Raw genomic sequence first — 27500 nt, forward strand, 5'->3', positions numbered from 1 at the left:
ATCATGAGAGCTTCACAGGACGCCGGTTGAAATGAGGCAAAACGCCGCCGCGTGTGTGTGTGTTTGCGTGTGTGTGTGTTTGTGTGTGTGTGTTTGTGATTTTCTTTCACGCATGCATAATGAACACTCAGGCGGAATAAACAGTGAAACGAAACAGTTGCATCACAGCGTCCAGCATTTCAGCGCCAGCGCTTTCTCTCATTTAAAATGTAACGAGTATTTCTTTCTTCTTGGAACGCCAGCGTGATGAGTCGTGCGGCCTGTTAATGTGGATTTATTCTGTTTATCATTGGATGAGAGGCCAGTGGTTCCACTTCCTTTCTGACCCCGGTGGTTTGTGGGTGGAGCGTAGATGGAGGCCGACACTAAACATGCTAGTTTAATGCTGGCTACCGTGATTTGTTGGCTTGTTTCTTATAAACCCTTATTCCCTCCATATGTACAGTCACTCAGTCTCTGCGACCGCAAGTGTTTACTTGAGATATTTAACATTAACCAACGGGACTATATTAGCCGACCCCTACGCCGTTGGCAGACTACAGATGGAAGCTCCGGAGAGGACGGTTTGGCTAGTTAGCGAGCTACCTTGTCCATCTCCAGAGCTGGATAGTTAGCTACAGCTAGTCTTAGGCAGAGGGACCGTGGATCAGGCTTATTTTCTGTAACCAGTGTAACGTTAGCATGAAAGCAAGGTAGCTGGATAACTAGCCAACCGCTAAATGAGTAAAATGCTTCATCGCTTGTCACAGCATAGGAAAGCACAATGCTATCGTCAGATAAGTGATGTTTGGATCATTTTCTGTAACCAGTGTTGCAGGAAAGCATGGCGGCATGCTAGCTAAGTAGCCAGCTTTTCCGCTAGTTAGCTTGAGGCTACAGTGGTTACAGAAAATAAGCCCAACAGCGGGTCATCTGGTCATCTATCTAATAGTTTAGCCTATTAGCAACATCTCTCTAATGGTTTAGCCTATTAGCAACATCTCTCAGATAGTTTAGCTTATTAGCAACATCTCTCTAATAGTTTAGCCTATTAGCAACATCTCTCAGATAGTTTAGCCTATTAGCAACAATTCTCTAATAGTTTAGCTTTATTAGCAACAATTCTCTAATAGTTTAGCCTATTAGCAACATCTCTCAGATAGTTTAGCCTATTAGCAGCAATTCTCTAATAGTTTAGCCTATTAGCAACAATTCTCTAATAGTTTAGCCTATTAGCAGCAATTCTCTGATAGTTTAGCCTATTAGCAACATTCTCTGATAGTTTAGCCTATTAGCAACAATTCTCTAATAGTTTAGCCTATTAGCAACATTCTCTGATAGTTTAGCCTATTAGCAACAATTCTCTAATATTTTAGCCTATTAGCAACATTCTCTGATAGTTTAGCCTATTAGCAACAATTCTCTAATAGTTTAGCCTATTAGCAACATCTCTCTAATAGTTTAGCCTATTAGCAACATTCTCAGATAGTTTAGCCTATTAGCAACATTCTCTAATAGTTTAGCCTATTAGCAACATCTCTCTAATAGTTTAGCCTATTAGCAACATCTCTCTAATAGTTTAGCCTATTAGCAACATTCTCTAATAGTTTAGCCTATTAGCAACATCTCTCTAATAGTTTAGCCTATTAGCAACATTCTCTAATAGTTTAGCCTATTAGCAACATCTCTCTAATAGTTTAGCCTATTAGCAACATTCTCAGATAGTTTAGCCTATTAGCAACATTCTCTAATAGTTTAGCCTATTAGCAACATCTCTCTAATAGTTTAGCCTATTAGCAACATTCTCTGATAGTTTAGCCTATTAGCAACACTTTTTCCACCTCTCTAAGGTTTAGAGATTAAAATACCTGTAACTTCCCACTAGTCTGAAGTTATACATTCTTGACGAAGAAGAAATTCAGTTTCCTCTGCTAAACCTGTCTACACCTGTACATATATGTTTGTGTTTGTGTGACTGTACCTCCGCCACGCCGCTGAGGCCGGTGTCGGGTTCGGAGGCTCGGACCTGCAGCGTGTGGAGGTTGTGTCCGCTCTCGTAGTCCACCGTCCTGGTGAGGCTGAGCGCTCCGCTCTCCTGGTTGATGCTGAACAGGTTCCCGGGATTCACCAGCAGCATGTAGGACAAGCTCTTCTTCTGGAAGGAGACGGCCTGGACCACTGAGACGCTGCAGGGACAACACGGGAAAAACAGCTGTTAGCCTCGACCATCGGTCGTCAAGCTTTAAACGTGGAATTAAAAAAACATTACCAGCATTAAAATGTCTGGTTGTAACATGTTACGTTCGATATTCCAACAACAAAGTCAAGTTGTACAGAATTTCAGTGTGTGTTTCAGTTTAAAGGGTGACCGTGTTGACTGGTGACTTCCTGCAGAATGCGTCCGTGGTTGTTCGTAGTAACTTAATGTTTAGCGTGGATAATAAACACAGATATTTAAAATTGATTGAAGTCTTTTACGAGGACACCTACATGTTCTGTGGCATCACTACGAGCAAGCACGAGACATTCTGCTGTGAGTCACCAGTTAACACGGTCACTGGTTAAACCAGAACACCGGCAGAATGTGTTGCTGCGAGCGATTTTTAAAGTGACTGAAGCCAAAACCTCGGAGTCTCTGAAGAGTCGCTGGTGTCTGAAGTTCTTTACATGAACTCAGATAACAGAGCGGATCATCTAATTTCCAGAAAATAAATGTGAACATTGAATAAAACCAGGTTCAAAATTCTTGTTTGATTTTGTTGACATATTAGTGTCAAGTGTTTTTACAGAGGGAGTTTATGAAATCTCTTTTATCAATAATACAACAATAAAAATACAGTGAATAGACGTAAAACAAATCAATTCTCTCCATGTTTATATTAATAAATATAGTATGAATGAGTGTGTGAGTGATGTGTGAACCTTCAGCACATAGAGAGGAATGAACGTGTAGAGTTTGGTGTGTGTAAGAGCTGCTAAGTGGAGATTTATCATCAGAGTCTGAGAACAAACTCATTCAGAGAAAACGTCCTTTAAAGAGACGTTTAGTTCATTACAGACATTTAGAGACTCTACAGGTGAAGAGTGAACACATGAACTCATAGATATCACCATGAAGCTTCACCACTTCATCACTCACACTGAGAGGAGGATTTATTGTGTTACACGTTTATTGTAAATGTCATGTTTAAATATGCAAATGAGGCATTATGTAATAATGGTAACCTTTGGTGAATTTAGGAGAAACAAACAGACAAAGTATTAAAATAAATGTTTTCTTTCCTCTAGTCTGAAAGAAGACGAGTTATGGAGGAAAACGTCTCTAAAGAGCACTTAAAACAAAGTTTCTTTCTGTAGCGTCTCCCCAGGCGATGACGGGTCTAAAGCCTCGTTGGCCACAGAAATGCTGATTTTCTAGTAGACGTAAAATCACATATTTGAAATCAAAATGCCTAAAAAACCCTCTAATGACGGTTTTAAGATGGCTGTAAAATGAGGATCGGTTAATAAAGCTCATTATGGACCATCAGGACGGTACCGATGAGTCCACAGAGACTGATCTGACCAGGTCAGCAGAGAGCAGCTTCACATTCCTGCTTCCAAACAGACTCACCAAGTGAAGAAGAGCTCCACAAGTCTGCAGCCTCCACGGATCATTGTGCACTCGCAAACCATCACATGACCTGGTTAATCAATTACACTAACACACACACACACACGCACACACACACACACACGCACACACACACACACACACACACACGCGCGCTGCTCACAGGGTGGCATGGATACTTGGATATTAATACAATGTGCTTTGCGCCAGCAGACCCTGAGGGATCCACACACACACACACACACTTACACACACACACACACACTTACACACACACACACACACACACACACACACACACACACACACACACACACACACACACACACACACACACACACACACACACACACACACACACACACACACACACACACACACTCCCCTTCATGTTTATCCAGACCTCGCTTTTAATAAATATTTGAATTTGCCACACTTTCAGATTCTCCGCCTCAGGCCACACTCATACATCTGGGTCCTCTTCATCCATCCATCCCCGTCCTTCGCCTCATCGCCTCCTCTTCTTGCTCCCTCTCCTCTTTCCTCCCTCTCCTCCCTTATTCTTCTTCTTCTTCTTCCCCTCTCCCCCCGCCACCTCTCCCTCTTCTTCTTTTGTCTCGCTCTACAGGGCTCATCTTTTCATGCATCACATGACATGCAAAGCTAAGGAGCTGGCTGTGGAAACGCACACACACGCGCACACGCACACACACGCGCACACACACACACACACACACACACACACACACACACACACACACACACACACACACACACACACACACACACACACACACACACAGATGCCATTTCCACACTCAGTGTCTGAGTCAGTGGAATGTAAATGATGTTTCTGTAAATATGGAGGACGAAGACACAAACAGACACTTGTGTTCATAAACACACAGAGAGCTGAAAATCCAAAAAAACACACAGAATGTACTGGATATAATACTACAAGTAGTACTATTACTATGGTACTATTCTATAGAACCATACCAGTGGTAGTGTCATCTACACAAAATACATACAAGAAATATAAGAAAAACTAAGAATATGACGAATAGTTTCATCAAAATAATGATTATAGTGTATTTTGTGTTTTCAGATTCTTTCTGAAAACACAAAATAAACTGCAAGAAACACACATCTTTTCTTCGTCTTCTTCTTCGTCATTAAAGCACATTTTTTTTATCCAAAAAGGTGTTTTTTTTATGAACTATAGCTTCATTACCCATCTGTGTTATCAGATTAGGAAAATAAATTTAAATGTATTTTATTATATACATTTGTATTATTAATTTAATAATTTAATAATTTAAATTACATATTCTATATAATATATATATAAAGAAATATAAATGACATAAAGTTACATTTTAAATGATTATTGTTATGCACCAAGTCACATTTCTTTGTATGATTTAAATCTATTTTACTGCAAATATTTATTTTTATTTTCTTTCAATCAATGAAATATACATTAAAATGCTGTTTTCATATATTGGTCACATCCCATGTATCATTGTTTTAAAGTGGATAGTTTATAATGTTTATTATGTTGGTTATGTTTTTACAAACAGCATCTACTTCCTGTCTGTTGGTCTGTTGAAGGTGTACTTGACTTAAATAACAACACTAAACTTTAACACCTGCTGGACTGACACGTCCACCTCCCCTTTCCTCACGTCCAACCATTGGTTGCTGGTCGCTGGTCGCCGGTCGCTGGTCGTGACGTTATAAATCAAAGTGACTCACGGTTGGCCGACGGCCGTGTTCTCCGGTACGTTCAGGCTGTAGGTGGCGTTGGTGAACTGCGGTGGCCGGCGGCCGGCCAGGACGGCCACCGTGGCCGGCGGGCCTTTGCGGCCGCTCCCGTCCGTCGCCTGCACCCGCAGCAGGTACTCCCTGCTGGGGGTCAGAGGTCGTCCCGTGGTCCTGATGTCGCCGGAGCGACGGTCCACCTCGAAGCACTCCTCCCCACCTGGACGGACGGAGAGAAGGAGGAGACGGGAGCAAAAAACATAGCGTTTAAAACACACTGTAAATGAGAAGTGGACGTAGTCCAGACGCCGTATACGTCTCTGGTAGAGACCTGTCAATCACTGTGTAGCCCCGCCCCTAAAGCATCCCCTGCTTTATGGTCTGTTTGACTCTAAATGGACCATCATTTACTAAATGAACATCATGCTGTATTGAAGAAGACTTGAAACTAGAGATTGAGACCATAAACTCACAGCTGTCCGGTTATGAACACCCAAAGAAGGAGGAAGATGGAGGGCTGCTGTTTGTGTGTGTTTATTTCTGTGTGTGTGTTGAAAGTGAAGCTGCTGAGGACCATTCTGCCAGCTGGAGCAACATGTGTGTGTGCGTGGTGTGTGTGTGTGTGTGTGTGTGTGTGTGTGTGTGTGTGTGTGTGTGTGCGTGAGAGCTGGTTTACAGTCTTTGAAGACTTCTTTTTTTTTTTTACCCACGCCAGCCCTGAGTGATGAGGAGGAGGATGCAGAAAGAGAATATGATTAAAGGAAGAGGACATATGAGGGAGCAAGGGAAGGAAGTAAGGATGTGAAAGAGGAGTAAAGGAGGAGCAGGATCCCCAGCTGTTGACCAGAGGGGCTTAAACCAGCAGCAGCTGCATCCAACCTGTCAATCATCTATTTATGGAGGTTCTTCTGAGGCCAGTTCATCTCACTGACGACTTCCTGTTTGTCTCCACTGGGGATTTCAGTACGAAGGCTCTGATTGGTCGATTTAACGGTCTCACCTGCACGAATGATTATCTGTATTTCATTTATTCAAGACTGAAAGCTTAAATGAACCCAGTAAGAATAGTTCTAAGTATAGTTCTTTGATTGTTAGAGACATGTTTGTGTCTTCAGTTTGGAGTCAGGACGATTGTTAGCTTAGCTTAGCATAAGAGGTGACACTACAGGTGAGTAGGGTTAGAGAAATGAAAATAGATAGAATGTAACCCAGTCGATGAAACTTCACCACTTCATCACTCACATTAAGAGGAGTATTTATTGTGTTACAAATGAATGAAAATGTTAAGTTTAAATATGCAAATGAGGCATTGTGTAATGGTAACTTTAAGTGAATTTAGTAGAAATCTACGGACACAAACAGACAAAGTATAACATAAAAGTTTTATTTCCTCTCGTCTGAAAGAAGACGAGTTATGGAAGAAAAATCTCCAAATTGACGAGTGCATGAAAACACCTTTATTGTTTAATAATAGACTATAATGGAGAACAAAAGTATAGAATAAAAGTACTGAGAACAAACTTTTTTAAAGGAAGCACCTCCACACCTTCCCCTCAACAATAAATTTAAGATCCTCAAAGTGAGTAAAATCACATTAAAGCTACTAATTGGCTTCAAACACACATGCGTGTCGTGAATATATTTCCATACTGGCATGATATTAAAAAGCATTTTTAATGTAAATTATTGGATTATTCGTGGGTACACATGTAGTCACATTACGCCAAAGGGAAGTCAGAGGCTCTTAATATGAAAGCATTGGAAATTAGCTCTGAAAATATCTCTCCTTCCTTCTCCTCTCCTCCGCTAGAATAATAATATAAAAATAAAAAATCCACAGCCACCGGCGCCCACCCTCCCACTCGCTGCCTCTCCAGAGACTTCCCTATTATTCCCGAATCGGGGAGCTTTCTTTGCCCCGGGGAGCGATTAACAGTGCAGCTTCATGCCGTTTATGTGCGGGGTTCTTTTTTTTCTCCCTCTCACACTTGACGGTAATTGAAAATCAACAAGTCAAGTTTTTATTTATAAATCGCTCCTTTGAACAAAACAGGTTTGTCACAGAGTGGCTGGCGGAGCATCGGTCGACCTAATTAACAGATACGAGCGGAAGATAAGAGCTTTTAGGAAAATACGGGACCGGAGTGAGAAAGAAGTTTGATAAGGTAGGAAACACATTTTTACATTCACAACACATTAGAGAGGTATGTTTGGATCCAGAGCTTTGATTTTCATGAGCAAAAGGTCTGAAAACGATAATGTTTCTTCCTTGCATTGTAACTCAGAAGTGTCCACGTACGTTTGGCCACACAGTGTCTAAACACATATGCTTTTTGTTCTTATTTTCTTAAGAGTTCTTACCAGGCTTCATGTGTTAAAGCTGCATTCTCTCTAGTGACCACCAGGGGGCGACTCCTCTGGTTGTATAGAAGTCTATGAGAAAATGACTCTACTTCTCTCTTGATTTATTACCTCAGTAAACATTGTAAACATGAGTTTATGGTCTCAATCTCTAGTTTCAAGTCTTCTTCAATACAGCATGATGTTCATTTAGTACATGATGGTCCATTTAGAGTCACACAGACCATAAAGCAGGGGATGCTTTAGGTATGGTCACTTCCTGTTCACTGGTTGCAAAAAGAAACAAGATGGCGACGGCCAAATCGCCGAACTCAAGGCTTCAAAACGTCCACAAACCAACGAGATACGTCACCATGACTACGTCCACTTCTTCTCTACGGTCTGCGGTTCTTACGCGGAAGAAAAGCAGAAAATAAAAAGTAAACAGTCGACTCACCGTCCAGCAGCAGGAACTGGGCTTGACCCGGCGTCCCGTCTCGTTGCCGTGCCAACAGCCGGTACACCACAGAGCCGGGCGTGGCGTCGGGACCCACGGCGCCGAGGTAAGGAGAGGGGAACATGGCCCACTGCAGGTCGGCCTGGCTGGGCATGCTCAGGGTCAACCTGCACAGGTACCACTCGTCGCCTGGAGGAGGGAGGAAGAACGTGATGCAGAGTGAGCTGCGTTCTGCCTGAGACGACGGCAGTGAACACGTTTACAGACGCACTTCAACCAAAACATTAAACAGCTGGGAGCAGGTTCAGAGTTCATCCATCAATTATCAAACACCAGAAGCATCGATCCGTATTTCATGCATCAACAAAGCAGAAAACCAAAGACAGAAAAACTGAACCAAACTCACAAATTCATCCATAAACCGACCGAACCGGCCGAACCGACCGAACCGGCCGGTAAACCAGTTACTGCTCCTAACCTCACACTGTCACATGTAGATGCAACATTCTCAAGGTCACGTTTTATCGTCATTTTGAGCCAAATAAGTTTATTTCCTGCTTCATGAAGCAGCTGTTGTTGTTTTGTGTACTTTAGTTGCAGCTCGTCTGCCTCCTCTTTGTAGTCACGCAGCTCGTTAGCTATAAGCTAGTAGCTCCGCTCTCAACCAAAAGGGGACGAGTCGACGTTTCGTCTTTTCATCTCGAACGAGACGACGGAGTGACAGAAGAGGAAGAGAGGAAGCCGAGCGGCTCCTCCAAAATAAAACAACAATACTTTCAAGAAGATCACACGGGCGACATCCACGCGGCGGCGGGAACTCCCCATTCGCCCAGTCAGAAATACACATATATGTTTGTCTGCATCTACGAGTCTACTTCTTCTTCTTCTTCTTCTACTACTTCTGCGTCTTTCTTCCTCGCGTCGTCTGCTTCTGAGGAGGGATTTGTTCGGTTTGAAAGACTCTCGCTGTTGTTTTGGCTTCTGTTTTGTTTCACGGCAGCGAAGAGAGACAACAGCACGAAACAAGACGGAGAAGTTCACTTCAGAGAAAAGACGAAGAGAAGAGGAGGAGGAGGAGGAGGAGGAGGAGGAGGAGGAGGAGGAGTGAAGGTGTCTGACTTTTTTTATGTCGTCTCTGAAGGTCTGTCAACACTGAGAGCAGGAGGGAGAGGATGAGAGGAGGAACAGGATGAAGAACAAGAGGAGGGGAGGAGGAGAAAGAGAGGACCTGAAAGAGGGAGAGAGGACGGAAGTGTGAAGGATGGAGGAAGAGGAGAGGAAGTGATGAGGACAACAGAGGGGAAAAGAGAGGAAGGAGAAGGAGGGAAAAAACAAAGAGATCTATAAAACAGTTAAGTTAAGACAACTAGAAGAGGAGCTGAAAGAGGGAGAAAGGACAGGAATTAGAGGAGTGTGGGGAAGTTACAGAAGAAGGAGGGATGGAGGAAGAGGAGAAGGAGTGATGAAGAAGATGAAATGGAAAAAGAGTGTCAGGCGAATGAAGTGGAAGGAGGAAACAAAGACATCGGCCTTTAAAAACACAAAGTTAAGAGGAAGTAGGAGAAGAAGAGGAGGCGATGAAGGAGAAGAGGAGTCTTCCAGCTCGTTGCTCCTCCTCCTCCTCCTCCTCTTCTTCTTCTTCTTCTTCTTCTTCTTCTTCAGTCGGCTCATAAAATCCAGAATAATCACATCTCCTCCCGTCTGTAGGTTTACATATGCTGAATACATCCCATTATCACGATAAACATCAACACGTTCAGACACGTGTGTGTCAGCAGGAACTATGGAAGATTCAACCAGGAGGGAGGAAGGGAGGAAGGAAGGGAGGGAGGGAGGGAGGGAGGGAGGGAGGCTGTCAGCTGGATGAATAAAATGTCTCCCTCATTCCTCCAGGCTGACAAAAGGTCACTGACACCAGAATAATGACATTTAATGAATGCTGAGTTAAGATAAGTAGAGCCTCTGGTTAATCACAATGAGTTGCTGGTGTTGGCCTGAATAGAAGCAAACGTTCTTTATTTTAAAGTATATTATAGAGCATACTGTATATTATATTTCAACATTTCAGTGTTCACAGCAGCACAATGGGGACGGTGAGTCTTGTTGTAGCAGGTTTTTTACAGTCAGTCGGCCTTAAAAGTGTTAAACCTGAGTTTAACTTTATATCTGCTTTCCTGACGAGCGAAAACACACAAAAGAAATGGTCTCCTGGTGTCTTTACTGTAAAACCAAACGAGAAGCAAATTACTCAGGATACACATCGTTAACCATGTGAGTTAAAATATTTCACCTCGAGCGAGAAATTTGGCATATTTTGGAAGCTGAGTTTAAGATTACGTACAAATTTGCCACTAGATCCAAATTTTGCACACCGCAAGGTGAATGACGGGATTATTTAGGATTAGCATCGTTCACGTTTTGAAATATTTAAACTCGAGCGAGAAATTCTCGTGTTTAGGAAGCTGAGTTTAAACTTTCAGGAGATTCCAATAAATCGTGTAACAGGTGTTGCTGTTGCAGCAACGTGATTGACGTGATTCCACAGGATTTGCGTCGTTATATTTAAACTCGGGGGAGTTATTCTCGTGTTTAGGAAGTTGAGATTCCGATAAATGCATTTCGCTGCTTGTCCTGTTGAGCAAAGCAAACTTTATGTGCAGCGTGATTACGTACAAAGTCAACGCAAAGATGCAAAATAGAAGGGAATTTGCGTCCCAGCAACGTGAATGGCGCGATTATGTGCGATTTGCATCGTTGGCGTATGAATGGGAGTTGAAATCTTTCAACTCAAGCACAAAATTTGCGTATTTCGGAAACTGAGTTGCGATTACGTACAAATTCAAAGTAAAGATACAAATAGATATAAATTCTACGCGGGATTATGTGCGATTTGCATCGTTCGCTTATTGAAATATTTAAACTCAAGCGTGAAATTTTCGTGTTCAGGAAGTTGAGTTTAACTTTCAGGAGATTCCGATAGATCAGGTAAAGCAGAAAACAGGCTAAACATGTTCACCGGGTGTCTTAACTACAGAACCAAGCTGCCAGAAGGAAAGGTGTTCAAAAGAAAAGGCGTGTTGTCCTACGATGTGTTCACACCAAACACGAAGCAAAGCTTTTTCAGCAGCGCGATTACGTACAAAGTCAACGCAATGATGCGAAAAGATGGGAATTCAATTCATGTGGGATTTGCATAAACTACAGACTGTTTAATGGTAACAATAACATCGCTGCTGTTATTTATGGCCCTGATGATGTTATTTTGAGTGTTGACGGAGCGGCTACAATGTTAGCATAGCCTAGCACTAACCGATCAAAACTCCATTCAGAAAACAAGCGTTTTAAAAGTTGTTTGTTTGTCGTCTTGCAGACGGACCTGACGAAGCGTGAGTTCAGACTTTTTACAAATCGGCATCATTATGTCATTATTTCGGCATCTTTTTGATCTGTTTATCGCAATTCAATCTTTGTATTTTGGGTTCATACAGCTGTAGTGGTACAGTGAACACAGTTCGATGATGTTCTGAACCCAGACACTGCGCCGCTTGGTTTTCTGATGTATCCTGGACTTCCATGTACAAAGCAGCAACTAGTTGATTTGCACCCAGGTGGCCGAACAATAGAGTTCGTCCTCTTCACAGTTCGGCATTCACTCGTATCCTTCCACTCGGCCTCCTCAGCAAAAATGTAAAAAAAGGGAAAATTTGCCTCAGAGCCCGAACCGGTGAGCTGATCCCTGATGTGAGCCGCCGAGCTCGGGTGCAGGACTCAGTGAACAGGTGCAGGCATGCATACTTAAACTGGAGGCACTGCAGCCGGCCTGGAGCGAGGAAGAGGAGCGAGGAAGAGGAGCAAAGGGGCTAAAAAAACCTGAACGCTGAAGCAGTCATTTCCATACAGGATATGGACGCGTTTGCCCTTTGGAGCGTGACTTCATAAAATGATATTCGTACTAAGTTTCTGTCTTTTTTACATTTTGCTGAGGCCATTCTGACACAAAGTTTGAACGCATGACGAAATATGAGCTCCAGTTTTAGTTCTGCTCAGCTTCCCATCCGCGAGTTATTGCTTCTACCCACAATCCTTTGTGTTTTGGGATAATTTTCCCTCCTGATAAATCGCACCACAGTTTATAAAGTCACAGTCAGGATCTTTCCTCAACCCGTCGCTTCGATTCAGTTAAACTTCACATCTTCTGAACTCGATCATAAGGAGACGGGTTGTTGAACATCATTATGTCGTTATTTCTGCGTCATTTTTATCCATTTATTGCTATTAAATCACAGCTAAATCTGTTTATTTTGGGTTCATACAGCTGACGTGTGGCTCACTAGATACAGATCCTGGATATCTGGGACTTCCACAACATGTACAAAGCAGCAATAGTAATTATTTCAGCCGTGATTGATGAAACGTTTTGGTGTGAACACAACACAAAAAAAACGACGCTTCCCAAAACCTTTCTGCAGGAAGCGAGCAGGACTTCCTCCCCACAAGTCCCTCATATTCATCATCGTCCATATGCAAATATATTCCATGACAACACACACACACATAAGATATTTCTGACCGAGTGTCTAACAGGAAACAGGAAGTCCCAGCAGGAGCTGTGAGTTGACACCAGTCCGTCTCTCATCTCCCTCATCGACTGCTGACACATCGCCGTTGGCGTATGTTGACTTTTTCTGCAGCTTTCATGTTTGTCACAATGTCCCCCCCCCCCCCCCAAAAAAATGTAACTGAAGCATGTTTAAATACTGAGAGGACTGTTGGCTGAGCTATTGTTGTTCTGATGTGTTCGGCCTGGTTTCCTGGCAGAGATCAATAACGTTTCTCTCAGTCGGTTTTGCTGAACACAGAACGCTGTGTTGTCCCTCGTTAAACAGGAAGTGGCGAGAATGACACGTCCCTCTGTGAAAGCGGATAAATAGTCCCAGTGAAGTGCAGCTAAGTCCATCTTAAGCCGCCACTTACTCATTTGAATCTCAATGCGCGACGCGCGTGTCACAGCTTGTTATGCAAATTTGAAGAAGAGACAAAAAGGGGAATTGTGCTTTGTTCCACGCCAAACTCCCATTCTGCTGTCTTTTGATTTAAATTCGTTTATTTGTTTTTTTTCGGGGAGGGGGATTTGTTTGTGTGACGCGCAGCGTATCGGGATCAGAGCGGGAGGAGACGGAATCGAGAGGACGGAGACACAATGAGACGAGCTATTTCCTGTCTGAGTCTGATGTGTTCAGCGTGAAGCGCTTCAGAAATAGAAAACCGCCGCCGCCGCTCGCAAGAGCTTCAATTAAGGGAGCGATGTAAGATGTGGGGGGGGGGGGGGATTAAATTAAAGTGTGGTCGCGCCCACAGGTTGTCACACAGCCGAGTGATGAAAGGTGATTAAAGTGTGAGTCGTGTTTATTTATAAAGTGCTTTTAACAAAAAAAACGGTTTGTCACGATGTGCTGACAGAAACAAACGAGACGACGACGAGAAAAGATGAGAACAAAATAAAAGTGCGAGAAAGATGCCGAGTACACAAGAAAGAGAGAAAAACAAGCCACAGGTGACTCCTCCCACACCTCGGGTTTTTGATTGTGGGGCGTCAAGAGGAGGATTGTGGGAAGAAAAAAATCAAGAAAAGCTGCAACAAGTTAAATGATCGAGTGGTTTCGTGTTGCTCAGAAACACGACGCCAACAGAAAGACATTCAGGACACTTCTTTGTTTTGGAGACAATAATTAAACATTTCCACGTGATTATGTAACACTCGTAACTTGTGATAGCGCTAGTAGAACAATGAGAGCGGTGTTTAAAACCATGCTGTGGTTAGTGGTTTAGTTGTTGTGGTTTAGTTGTTGTTGTGGTTTAATTGTTGTGGTTTAGTTGTTGTGGTTTAGTTGTTGTTGTGGTTTAATTGTTGTGGTTTAGTTGTTGTTGTGGTTTAGTTGTTGTGGTTTAGTTGTTGTGGTTTAGTTGTTGTTGTGGTTTAGTTGTTGTGGTTTAGTTGTTGTTGTGGTTTAATTGTTGTGGTTTAGTTGTTGTTGTGGTTTAGTTGTTGTGGTTTAGTTGTTGTGGTTTAGTTGTTGTTGTGGTTTAGTTGTTGTGGTTTAGTTGTTGTTGTGGTTTAGTTGTTGTTGTGGTTTAGTTGTTGTTGTGGTTTAGTTGTTGTGGTTTAGTTGTTGTTGTGGTTTTGTTGCCTGCACCACGTTTGTTGTTATTTTAAGGATGCTTTTTCTAAACCTAACTTTAGTTTTGTTATATAACGTCGTCCCAAAAAGACGTTGTTCCGAGCGACATGAAAACAGCTGATTTGGTTCCGAAACAAACAAACGGCAAAGAAGAAGAAGAAGAACACAACCACAGCTCCACATCTGCCACTCCGTCCGTAGTGCTGCACATAAACGATGAATCTGTGTTACTCAACGGCCTCGGCAGTGAGAACGAGTTGACGTCGGCTACGAGATATCATCGCTGGACACGCTGCCGAATACTTGGCCTCCTGATTACAACGGTTAGCGGTTAAGCGGTTAAGCGGTTAAACGGTTAAACCTCCCGTTAAATATGAAGAGGACAAAAACAAGAAGCGCCTCTAGAGGTCGGCTCAGTGGAGTTTAGATGAAGCTGGTGAACCAAAGAGTGAAGAAACGTATCAACCCGGTGACAGAAGACCACTTGATCCCCTTTAACCCTGAAGTGTGTGTGTGTGTGTGTGTGTGTGTGTGTGTGTGTGTGTGTGTGTGTGTGTGTGTGTGTGATTGACAGTGAGGGATGCGTCTCCGTGGTAACTCGCAGGGTACAGGTGTTCCTGTGAGACCGGTTGCCGGGGCGACGTGTTAAGTCTCTGTGACATGAGAGAGCACTCAGGCTTTGTGTTTCCAGATGTGTGTGCGTGTGTGTGTGTGTGTGTGTGTCTGTATGTTCATGGTTGAATATAACGCCGTACATAATGATCTATAGTTTCTAATATTTTCTATTTCTAGCGTGAGCTCGTCTAATCATGAACCTAAGTGACAAAGTGATTCACACGAGACAACAGGGGAGCATTCAAAAGAGCAAACTGTAAAATACAGCAGATATTAAATCAGTCAAGATTCAAATCTCGTTCAGTAAAATGAATCCAATGAAGTGAATAAAGACACGGAGGTCGAATCACATGAGAATACATCGGTTTACATCGTGGATGAATTGATGGAGTTCACTCTCTGAACCCAAAAGCATGTTCTTCTGTAAACAATCACTAAAAACTACACCGTTAATCACAGCCGGAAGCTGTAAAAACCAACATTATCCTCAGATTCTCATCTTTCTGACGGTCCTTGAACACATCACGTTTCACAACACGTTTCCCTCAGAAAATACAACCGAAACGAAGCTTTAAACGTCCATCTTTATGATTGATGTCATCGCAACTGTGTTATTCTCACTGAAGACATGTTCTAGTTCTCTCTACTTCTAGTCATGATGGTTCTGTTCCCATAGAGGAGCAGGACTTTTATTAAAATTATTGATTAAAGACACAAAGCTGAGGATCAAGTGATGACATGAAAACTTCAGTCTGGATTCTGGCGTCTGCAGTCGAGTCGAGGTGAAAGTGAAAATACATCGTCGGACAAAAAACCCTCCTCTGTTTGTGAACCCCGGCTCTCCATCTGGTCCCTGGGAGCCAGCGGACAGAGGCCTGCTGCATCCTAATTAACCACCTTATAGACTGGCCTACTTTACCTCCACACACACACACACACACACACACACACACACACACACACACACACACACACACACACACAGAAAGCCAAAGTCCTGCAGGCACACAGTTAATTAAGCCCCATTTTTCAGTGCTGATGAAGAGAGAGAGGGATGAAAGAGAGAGAGAGAGAGAGAGAGAGAGAGGGGGGGAGAAGGACGGAGGATGAAGAGACAGAGAGATGAGTTTAAAGCCACGATAACAAGAAAGATAATGACGAGAAGAATAAACGAGAAGAAAAATGAAGAATCAATGTGTAGATCTGCCACACACACACACACACACACACACACACACACACACACACACACAGAGTGACGCAGCGGTAAATAGAGTTATTAAGACTGATTTGAGGTTTCTGAAAGAAGAACTGATTATTATCTCTTATTTTTTTTAAGTTAAGATCAATTTCTTCTTTATGAAATATAAATGTAGAATTATCACTAACGCCTATTTCATTTTTTAATTAATTTCATTCTGACCAAAATAGAAACATGTTTTTATACTTAATTCTCTTCTGCTTTTTCCACAGTTGCAGGATTTTTACGCTTTAATGACCAGATAATAAAGTGAAACTACCACAAGACATCACAACTATCCTTCCATCGCATGTTTCTTTAAAACAGAACAAGCCAACAAACTGGACCAGATCAGACCGGTTGGGAACCGGGTTCACAGATTAGACCCGACTCGACCGTTGACCAGAACAAACCAGAACAAACCAGAACAAACCAGACAAGCTGCAGCAAAGATATTCGGACGAGTCGGTCTTTTCTGTCTCCCGATGTGACAAACGACGAGACGTGAAACACGATTGTTCATCTGACGTGTGATCCCGGCTCTGAGATCAGATCAACTGTTCTCTGTTGTGTTCTTTTTCTAACTCTTGCTTCTTGTTGCCGGTAGACTTTTAAGACTTTTATTTATTGTGACTCATAGCGCAGCAAAGAGAGAATGTATCAAGTATGACAGAAGCTCAGAGGAAGCCTTCGCCTGACATTTATTACTGCAGAATGAAATACAGGGATGGAGGTGTGTGTGTGTGTGTGTGTGTGTGTGTGTGTGTGTGTGTGTGTGTGTGTGTGTGTCTTCCATGACCGCTAATGTCATCTATCAATTCCTGCTGGAGATGAGGACGAACTCTGGACTCTCAGGAGCGAAGCAGCAACATGGAAACTCAATTATGGTTTGATTGTGTGGTCAGACGGTATTTCACCATCTTTTATTGAAACCTAACTTGTTTTTCTGTGAAGATGGAAGTTTATTTTGAAAGGATTGTGTTCAGAAATGAACACGTGTTGCTAGACTTTTGTAGGAGAGATAAGAGAGATAAGATCATCATACGAACAGCTGTTTGAGGACCAAACTGCAACTTAAAACCACAACAAACTAGTCAAATTCAAATCAAATAACTGAAACTGCAAATACAAACAATTACAAGCAATGACAATTAGAAAAAGTAAAATCAAAGTAAAGTCCTGTTTTAGGAATAATACAAATTACAACCATATATTTAAATAAGTTGTCTAAATGTTCCTAATTCTTGTGTTTCTTTGTTCAACAATGTCCGGCTGCTGGAGGTTCTGGAGATCAAAAACATGGGATCAGATGAGACTTTTTTTTATTTATTTTTTAAAGCCACATAAATTAAATATGGCCGCCGAGGCCGGAAAGCCGACTGATGACATCGTTGCATCAGCCGCCGTCGTCGTTCGGTTCCCAGAGAACTGAGGCTGAAGCTGTTCCACCGTTTCCCACGGAGGGGAATACAGATCCATGAAGACCCCCCCACCCCCCCCACCCAGTCGCCGCCGGCGGTGCGTTCAGGAGCCCCCCCCCCCCCCCCCCACCAGAGTGGATCCACAGGCCTGAGTTCTATTGACACTGAGAGGATCAATGACGCTGGATGTGAAAGACGACCAGAGGCTAAAATCAAAACACTCAAATAAGTTCCTCCATCTGATCTCCCGTCTTGATTGGCTGGATGGGGGGGTGGGGGGTGGGGGGGGATAAAGAAAGGCATCATGGGAAGTGGGGCAACCGGACGGGTCGAACAGGATTTACTGATAACTCGTAGCGTTAGTTTTAATCTGCTTGGAGGAGCAGACGGGTGGAGCTTGGCTGTTTTAAAAAAAATAACAAGAAGAGAGTTTCAGCAATCAGAAGAATATATTTGATGTGTGTGTGTGTGTGTGTGTGTGTGTGTGTGTGTGTGTGTGTGTGTGTGTGTGTGTGTGTGTGACGGTCAGATTGGTTCTGCAAGAGTTACACCAGAAGATGAAAAGACGACAAGAAAGGGGGGAAACATGAAAGGACGGCTAAAAAAACGATGAAAAGAAAAGAAACGAGAAGAAAAAAATATTGAGTTGTTCAGAGTGTAAATGTGTGAAAAATCACCTGGAAAATAAAAAAGAAAGACAAAGAACGGGACGAGAGGAAAACGCAGACCAGACGAGACCACATGAGACCGGATCGGTCCGGCAGAGAGACGGGGATGTGTAAGACTGTTAAACACACCAAACCAGATCGAATTAGACAAAACCAGACCGGACCAAATGGGATCGGATCAGGGGTGAGCAGACCAGACTACACCCAATAAGATGGACTTGGACCAGACTGGAACAGACCAGGTGCGATGGGACTGGACTGGACAGGAAAAGACGGTTAGGTAAATCGTTAAAAACGTTCTGTAGTGCTGATAAAGAGGTGTTTAGGGTATCTGGAGGTCTTCATGGGTTTGGGAGGGTTTTCAAGGACCTCAACAAAGTTCTGGGAGGTTATGGAGGTATCCTGGGATCTGTGGAGAGGCGGAGATACGTTCTAGAGTTGGTTTTGGAGACGAGGTGTTGAGGTTCTTTGGTGGTTTGTGAAATGGTTTTTGGAGGGGGATTAATGACGAGTGGCTTGTAGCAGCATCCAGACTCCGTTGAGGTTTTGGGGGGAAGTTTTGAAAAAGGGGTTTTGGAGGGTAGTAGTGGGGACTCTGGGGGCGTCAGCAGGATGTGGGGATGTTCTCAGAGACCTTTGAATCCGCCTCCGGTGGATCTGTTCGGGGAGTCGGTTTTTGACCGACGGCGCGCCGTCACGGCGACCCGAAGAAGAAGAAGACGATCCCAGTGTGATGTGAGAAAACAGCGGCTGTCGTCTGAATTATGAATATCTGAGGACTTTTGTCAGACATTAAAAAATAAAGCGGTGAAAGTTTAATGCGGCGCCTCGTTGATTATTGATGTGACAACTGTGGGAGTGTGTCTGCTTTAAAACACACACACACACGTGGGCCCGTCTGTGTTTTACATGTGTGTTTGTTAATCACTCGTGTGTTTTATTGATGCTCATTTCTTATTTAAAGTCACAGGATTATTTGATAAAAGACACGATTCGTCCTCAGCAGGGTGGAGGACGTCCTCAGGTGGGCGGGGCCTGTAAAATAGCTCCGGTAGTGATTGACAGCTCTCCCTCCGTCACCTCCAGCGAGTGAAAGGAGTGCAGCTGTGCAGCCACTGGCTGTACATCTGGGTAACTCTGTGTGTGTGTGTGTGTGTGTCTTTTAGTGTATTTTGTGTGTTCTCGCTGTGACAAACCCTTCTGAACGCGTGTGTGTGTGTGTGTGTGTGTGTGTGTGTGTGTGTGTGTGATGTTTGAGCTTTCAACTCATGATGGGATTTTCCTCTCTGTGACTCCGATGTGTGCTTCTGTAAATCTGTTATCGCTCACCATCATTTGGAGTGAGAATAATCAACAAAGGCAGAAAGCTGCACTGCGCCCAGTTTAATGTGTGTGTGTGTGTGTGTGTGTGTGTGTGTGTGCTTTCATGCTTGTGTGCACATTTCACAGTTTTGATTCCTCTGATGTGTGACTGCAGCAGCATCTCTGGGGGGAAAGAGAACGATGTCCGTTTTCTTGCTGTTGTAACTTCTCTTTCCTAAAACGAAGAGTCGGGCGAGCGATGATGTTCTTCTAGAGAACTGAACTTGAACGTGAGCCCGAGAGCTCCAGAGCTCCCGGTTCAGCGCCGTTATGATGATGAGCTTCAAATATTGATGCGATGTGCCTGAAAGTTGAACCAGGACGCTCCGTTGTTAACCCTCTGCTGTGAGCACATCTCAATGAGGATTTATAAGAAAGACAATTCGCTTTAGAAACAGGAAGTGTTCAAAATCTACATTTGAGTAAATATTTAGCGGCCAAATCAAATAGTTTCCAGGATATTCAACCTTAGTTTCTCTGTCATACATTTAATACTTGACTTCTTTCTCTACTGTTCTTGTAGAAAGGCGATAAATCGATCCATAAATATGAGTTCACAGATAATTACAATTTCGCTACGATAAACAAAGAAATGCTGAATGAAAAGCACCAAACTGAACGTAGTTCTTGATCCGTTGACTTGCTATAAACGTTATAGTTGTGGTCACGCGTCTGTTTTCAACATGACGACTCCACCGTGCACAAAGCCAGGACCGTGATAGGGCTGAAAGTATATTCTTAAATATACATATTCAAATAGAGAATGAACGACAACAGATATTTGCATGTGAAAATGTTTATTCCATTGTAAAAACTGGAATAAAATCTATTTATGTTGCTGTTAAAACATCTACAACAACTGGATTTCTCACCAAAAACTACAAACACGTCACGCTTTACCTTCGTCCAATAATTATTTTACTGAATGGAGCTTGAACGCACCATAATGTAACTCAATGCAACCCGTTAGCTGTTAGCTGTTAGCTGCGTTATTTAGCCAAGCAGGACTGTGCTGCCCACCAGCTGCTAACAGCTAACAGCTAACACACACACACACACACACACACACACACACACACACACACACACACACATACAACAGGGCTTCCCACCCACTGACACAGGGGCCTGTCAGTCAGTGTTTCCAAACATAAAACCCGTTACACACACACACACACACACACACACACACACACACACAATAATAGGAACATTTTCGACTGAATAGAATTAAGCCACTTTCTTTCTGTGATAAACTTTAATGCACTGGTGAATATCAGCGCACACACACACACACACACACACACACACACACTCTTCCCTGCAGATCTGGCGACTCGGCCTGCTGATCAAAGGCTCAGATTCGCTCCATTGTGTGGATAAACCCAGGAACACACTCATCCAACACAACAACAACAACAACAACAACACACACACACACACACACACACACACACACACACACACACACACACACACACACACACACACACACACATTCGGCCAATTTGGTCCGATCTTCCAAAGCCGACGCTTTGGCTCTCTGGCTGCTGGAATCAGTGCGACTGCAGCACTTTGTTCCGGTGGTTGTGGCGTCCTGAGCGCCCTGCGGCCCCTCAGATCATTATAAATCCATTGTAGGCGGCGGTGGAGTTCACCGCTAACCTAATTGTAGCTTCGTGAAGCTTGAGAGTGTTGAAATCTGTTGAAATATGTGGCCGAGTGTAATTCATCCGAGGGAGGGGGGGGAACATCTTACAGATGAAAACAGGAGAATCTGCCCTTGATGTGATGTTTCAGAGCGCAGAGTGAAAGCAAAGCTCTTCAGGAGACGACGGTTAACGTCTGAGATCTTTGTCATGCTGTCACACATCATTTACACTCTGCTGCTTTAAAGAAAACTGCTTTTCTGCTTCCTGATCTGCTCCAGTTTGGTTTGTTTCTGTGTTTAAAGTGATTTCACTGGAGCTGATAGCTTTGCTGGGATTACAACACGACCTCTTTATACTCTACGGAGGGAAATCCCTCCTCGTGTTTGTGAAGGTCACTTCAGGTATTTTCACAGTTACGTTCTTATTTAGAAATATATTTGTTCAGCTTCTGCTCGTCTTATTCAGCATTCAGTTGTACTTCACCATCTCCTGTACTGAGCATCCCCCGCCCCTAAAGCATCCCCTGCTTTATGGTCTGTTTGACTCTAAATGGACCATCATTTACTAAATGAACATCATGCTGTATTGAAGAAGACTTGAAACTAGAGATTGAGACCATAAACTCATGTTTACAATGTTTACTGAGGTAATAAATCAAGAGAGAAGTAGAGTCATTTTCTCATAGACTTCTATACAACCAGAGGAGTCGCCCCCTGGTGGACACTAGAGAGAATGCAGCTTTAAACACGTGGAAGACAACGTATTTCCTAACACGGTGAACTGTTCCTTTAAGAACCTTTTTCCTCTGCGGGTGATGTTGAAAAGAAACAAGTTCATATTTAATCTGGTGTCTGAGTTGAGGGAGCCGGTCGGGTTAATTGCGTTGAAGTGCGCCGGTCGATGAGGCTCACTCAGCGGACAGCCTGTTTGACTAATGAGAGCATCTGTCGAGGCACACACACACACACACATACACACACATACACACACACACACACACACACACACACACACACACACACACACACACACACACACACACACACACACACACACACACACACACACACTGTCTCCCAGGAGGAAGGGAACTCTGTTCTCTTTTTCAGTCTCCGTCATCTTCAATCTGCCTCACATCTCGTCTCCATGACGATGTATCACGTCTCAACAAACAGCCGCTACAGCGACCCACGCGGCGACATCATCGCCATCGTCATCGTCAGCTCCCTCTGAAACACTCACCTGCCACATCTCAGCAGAGGCCAGAGGGCGGCGGTCAACAATGTGCTCAAAGCGTGGCTCGGGGACCTGACGGGGGTCCTGAAGGGCTTTCTAAGGGTCCTTCACCTCCTGAACCCTCATGGTCCCTTCAGTCTGTGTGGATGTCAACATGTTTCTACACTGTGTGTGAATTCACACACGTATTCTGTTTGTTACAATGTTTGACATCTTAAAGAGAGGAGAAGCTCTGCTCCTGGAGGAGGAGGAGGAGGAGGAGGAGGAGACACTGCTGCTGCTGCCGGGAGCTGAGCTCTCCTCCTCCCTCCGGCGCTCCGGCTGCAGGTTCAAGGCTGCAGGTGGACCGGTCTCTGCTGGAGGATCTGGGTCTGTCCACGGTGGACCGGTCTCTGCTGGAGGATCTGGGTCTGTCCACGGTGGATCCGGTCTCTGCTGGAGTCTGAGCTGAAGGAGGTTCTGGTGAACCTGCATGAGTTCATCTGGTTTCACCAGAATCCGACCCGGTGGCTCCGATGACGAGCATCAAGAATAACTCTATAGAAACAGACCATCTTCTCTCTGACGGTCTCTTTACTGATGGAGGTCTGATAGAGGATCAGGACTACAATGAGACTGGTTCATACAGAGGATCAGGACTACACTGAGACTGGTTCATATAGAGGATCAGGACTACACTGAGACTGGTTCATATAGAGGATCAGGACTACACTGAGACTGGTTCATATAGAGGATCAGGACTACACTGAGACTGGTTCATATAGAGGATCAGGACTACACTGAGACTGGTTCAGGACCAGATAAAAGTTCCTCACAATGACTTTAAGAGGAATAATTGAACGTTAACTTTTAGTTTCGGTCTGCTGAGTGAAGTCTTGTGTTTGTTTGACGTCCTCGTCAGAAACACGAGTAATCGAGGAGAAAACACGTTTCCCTCTAAAATGCTCCTTTTAGAACATTTACACATTATATTTATTGATTTAATAAAAACATTAGAACAGCTCATGAGTCGAACCTCAAGATCAGAAGATATTTAGTATTTTATCTGACTACAGATTATATTTGACTCCGTTGTAGTTTTGACATATTTTGTTAAATAAAAAGAAGAGCTAAAACATTTTTATATTTGCCAAACATATATATATATATATATATATATATGTACTATATATATATATATATATATATATATATATATATATATATATATATATATATATATGTACATATATACACAATTGTTTGAATAACCAGAAATCAACAAGCGTCGCTCTGAAGCGTCCCGTGTTCGTTGGACTGAATCTGTCAGACGTTCCCGTCTTTTCTCAGGACGAACTGAAGCGTCTCGTTCTTAAAACTGAAGAGAAAAAAAAAAAATGACCAAAGTTGGAGTTATGAGGATTTTCTTCCACATGACAAACAGTGTTCTCATTATGTCTCTCTTGATCTTCCTCTTTATTCCTGTTGGACTCAACAGCAGAGTGAAGATGACTCACATCAAAGAGACAGTCGAGGAAATGTTAACGCCTGACTCATCTTCAGTGTGTGTGTGTGTGTGTGTGTGTGTGTGTGTGTGTGTGTGTGTGTGCAGGTACTCTCTTGCTCTCGTATCAAGTCACATAAACTCAGCGCAGAGTTACATTACAAGGAAAAAAACGAGGACGCACCGGGACGCTCCGCCGGTAGAGATCTGACGTCAGAGACTTTTGTTTTTATTACTCCGACACAAACTGTCACGAGAGGAAGAAGAAGAAGAAGAAGAAGAAGAAGAAGAGGAAGAAGAAGAAGAAGAAGAAGAAGAAGAAGAAGAAGAAGAAGAAGAAGAAGAAGAAGAAGAAGAAGAAGAAGGAGTCCTCTTTCTACGGCTCGTATGATGCCTCAGGAAAGTCCTTTATCGTGGTTGAAGCAGAACTATTGAATACGGTTTCGTAAAAGATGTAACACAAAGCTTTGGTCTGTCGCCATCTTGGTTTCCTGACCGTCGCCATCTTGTTTTTTTTTTGGAACCGGAAGTGACCCCGAGAGGGCGGAGCTAAGTACAACCGAACGCTGATTCAGACATTTTTAGGCGACCAAAATGTTCCAGTTAACTTTCCTGAAGTGAAAACAAACTCCATCTTGGTTTTCTGGCCGTCACCATTTTAGTTTGTGGCCGTCGCCATCTTGGTTTCATGTCCATACTCTCCTCCTCATCCCTCCTCATTTCATCGTCATATCTGATTCTCCTGTTTCCTCTCTTTCCTTGTCTCTACCGATGCTCCTCCTTCTTTTCCTCCTCCTACACCTCCTTCTCCACAACTTGTTCATCTTCTTCCTCCTTCTCTCATCGTTTGCTTTCTGTCTCTTTTTCTTTTTCTCTCCTTCACTTTTCATCATATTGACTCCACTTTCTCCTCCCTCTCCTCCTTCCCTTCTTCCAAATCCTCCTCAAACTTTTCTCATTTTGTCTTCTTCACTTGTTTTACCCCTCCTCCTCCTCCTCCTCCTCCTCCTCCTCCTCCTCCTCCTCCGCCTCCTCCTCTTCCTGTTTTACCTCGAATTGTCTAATTTCGTTAATCTCCTGCATCCATTTTCTGGTCCTCCTCTCTCCTCTCCTCTTTCCTTCGTCTCCTCTTGTCGAGAGGAAATAGAGGAGGAGAGGAGGAGGAGAAGAGGAGATGATGAAAAAAAGGGGAGGATTAGGAGGAGGACCATGTGACAGAGACAAAAGGAGGGAAGGATAAAAGGATGGAGGAGAAGAGATGAAGATGAGAGGAAGATATGAGTGGACAGTATGAAGAGGAGGAAGGAAAAGGAGAAGAGATGAGGAAGAAAGAAAGGAAATGAGGCTCAGGAGAGCAGCGAGGAGGAGGAGGAGGAGGAGGAGGACAATATGACAAGGAAACAAAGAGAGGATGTGACAAGAAGAAACAGAGAGGAGAAAAAAAAACGAAAACAAGAAGGTAAAGATAGATTTTACAAGACAAGAGATGGAGAGGAGAAAAAGAGGAGATGACACGATGAGGAGAGGAGAGGAGGCGACACAATGAGACTGAAAAAAGAGACGAGGAGATGATGGATCAAAGGAGGTTCAGGAGGAGAGGAAGAAGGAAAGATGACAAGGAGACAAGGAGAGGAGGGGAGGAGGAGGTGAAACGCTAAATGTTGTAAAAACCTCCTCCGATCAGAGAGGAGACGAGAGGAGCGCCGGCAGGCAAACCACACACAGGAAGAGGCTGCAGGGTGTGTGTGTGTGTGTGTGTGTGTGTGTGTGCGGGTTAGTGTGTGTGTGTGTGTGTGTGTGTGTGTGTGTGTGTGTGTGCGTGTGTGTATGTGTGATGCAAGCCTGCCGGGCTCTGCTGTAATCGAGGTCGGATGGACATCGGGGCTAAAAGTTGCAGCAACCCTGCAGGGTGTGAAGTGTAACACACACACACACACACACACACACACACACACACACACACACAAACACACACACGCACACACACACACTCACACACACACACACACACACACACACACACACACACACACACACACACTTCATTATATTCTGGATCTTTCTGTCTTCATTCTTTCACCATGTTGAGGTTTTTTTTCTTTCCTTCATCTCATTTCTCCTCCTCTCCTCTCCTCTCTCCTCTCCTCTCCTCTCTCCTCTCCTCTCCTCTCTCCTCTCCTCTCTCCTCTCCTCTCTCCTCTCCTTTATATCCTTCTCTCGTCTCCTCATCTCCTCCTCTCCTCCTCTAGCTCATATAATAATAAGAGGATTTATTGCTGATTCCAGATGAAAACTTCCGACATCTTTATTCCCTTCGGGCAAGATAACAGGAAACAGCGAGGCTGATGGGAAATGTAGTCCTGCCTGAGAGAAACCTGAGCCCTCATTGGTTTACAGCTCCTAGAAAGAAACCTTCAATCTGTCTCTCTTTTAATTTAACGTTCCAGCGAGGAAAATCTCCCAGCATGCTTTGTTTCTCATTAATCCGTTCTCTCTCTCTCTCTCTCTCGTGCTCATTACACCGCCAGAGCCTTTGATCTGTCCGTTAACCCCCCCCCCCCCCCCCCCCCGTTAACGTTAACGGAACAATTAGTCAGCGGCCGTTCAGGTGAGGATTGATCCGAGCCGCCCGGCGCCTACAAGGCTTTTAATGGATTTAATTAAACTGCTGTGTGTGTGTGTGTGTGTGTGTGTGTGTGTGTGTGTGTGAGGGGGGGGGGGGGGGGGGGGGTCAGAACAAAGTGGAACAGGCCCTGAACATCAGGGTTGTCAGGGAAACGCAATTATAATGTGAGCGTACATTTGGCTCTTTGTTGTAATCAGAAGACAGAAACTGAAGCTCCAAAAAATACGTTTTTTTTCTGCTTTGTGTTTTGTTTTTTTCTTTATAAATTATGTAAACATTTAAATAAAATTTAAAAAAAAACAAGAACCAGGAATTCAAGCAGTGAATCTGGGTTCAATTTAAACCACTTAAAGTCTGTGACAATTAATATTTTATCAAAAAAGGACCCTATTCATCTATTAAACTGTACATAAATATACATATAATATTAATAAATGTGTTCGACCCGTCGCAACTCTAAATATATGTTTTATTATCTTTATATGTTGAAGCTTCATGTGTTAAACCTGCATTCTCTCTAGTGTCCACCAGGGGGCGACTCCTCTGGTTGTATAGAAGTCTATGAGAAAATGACTCTACTTCTCTCTTGATTTATTACCTCAGTAAACATTGTAAACATGAGTTTATGGTCTCAATCTCTAGTTTCAAGTCTTCTTCAATACAGCATGATGAGTCTTCTTCAATACAGCATGATGTTCATTTAGTAAATGATGGTCCATTTAGAGTCACACAGACCATAAAGCAGGGGATGCTTTAGGGGCGGGGCCACACAGTGATTGACAGGTCTCTACGTCACTCCTCCTCAGTCCATATATGGTCACTTCCTGTTCACTGGTTGCAAACTAAATGCATGTTTTATTTCAGC

At 43.5% G+C, this 27500-nt stretch overlaps 1 protein-coding gene across 1 annotated transcript in view; it reads right to left on the minus strand.

Moving 5' to 3' along the window:
* Positions 1-27500, minus strand: part of LOC306699748 (neural-cadherin) — a gene marked incomplete at both ends in the record, with an annotated part of 101322 nt that overhangs the window by 45522 nt on the left and 28300 nt on the right. Inside the window, 3 exon segments of the mRNA XM_079164467.1 lie at positions 1961-2165; positions 5351-5576; positions 8154-8342. Coding sequence (XP_079020593.1) covers positions 1961-2165; positions 5351-5576; positions 8154-8342 — 620 coding nt within the window.

This window comes from Pholis gunnellus (genome assembly GCF_910591455.1).
Source record: "Pholis gunnellus genome assembly, chromosome: 8".
Taxonomy (NCBI): domain Eukaryota; kingdom Metazoa; phylum Chordata; class Actinopteri; order Perciformes; family Pholidae; genus Pholis; species Pholis gunnellus.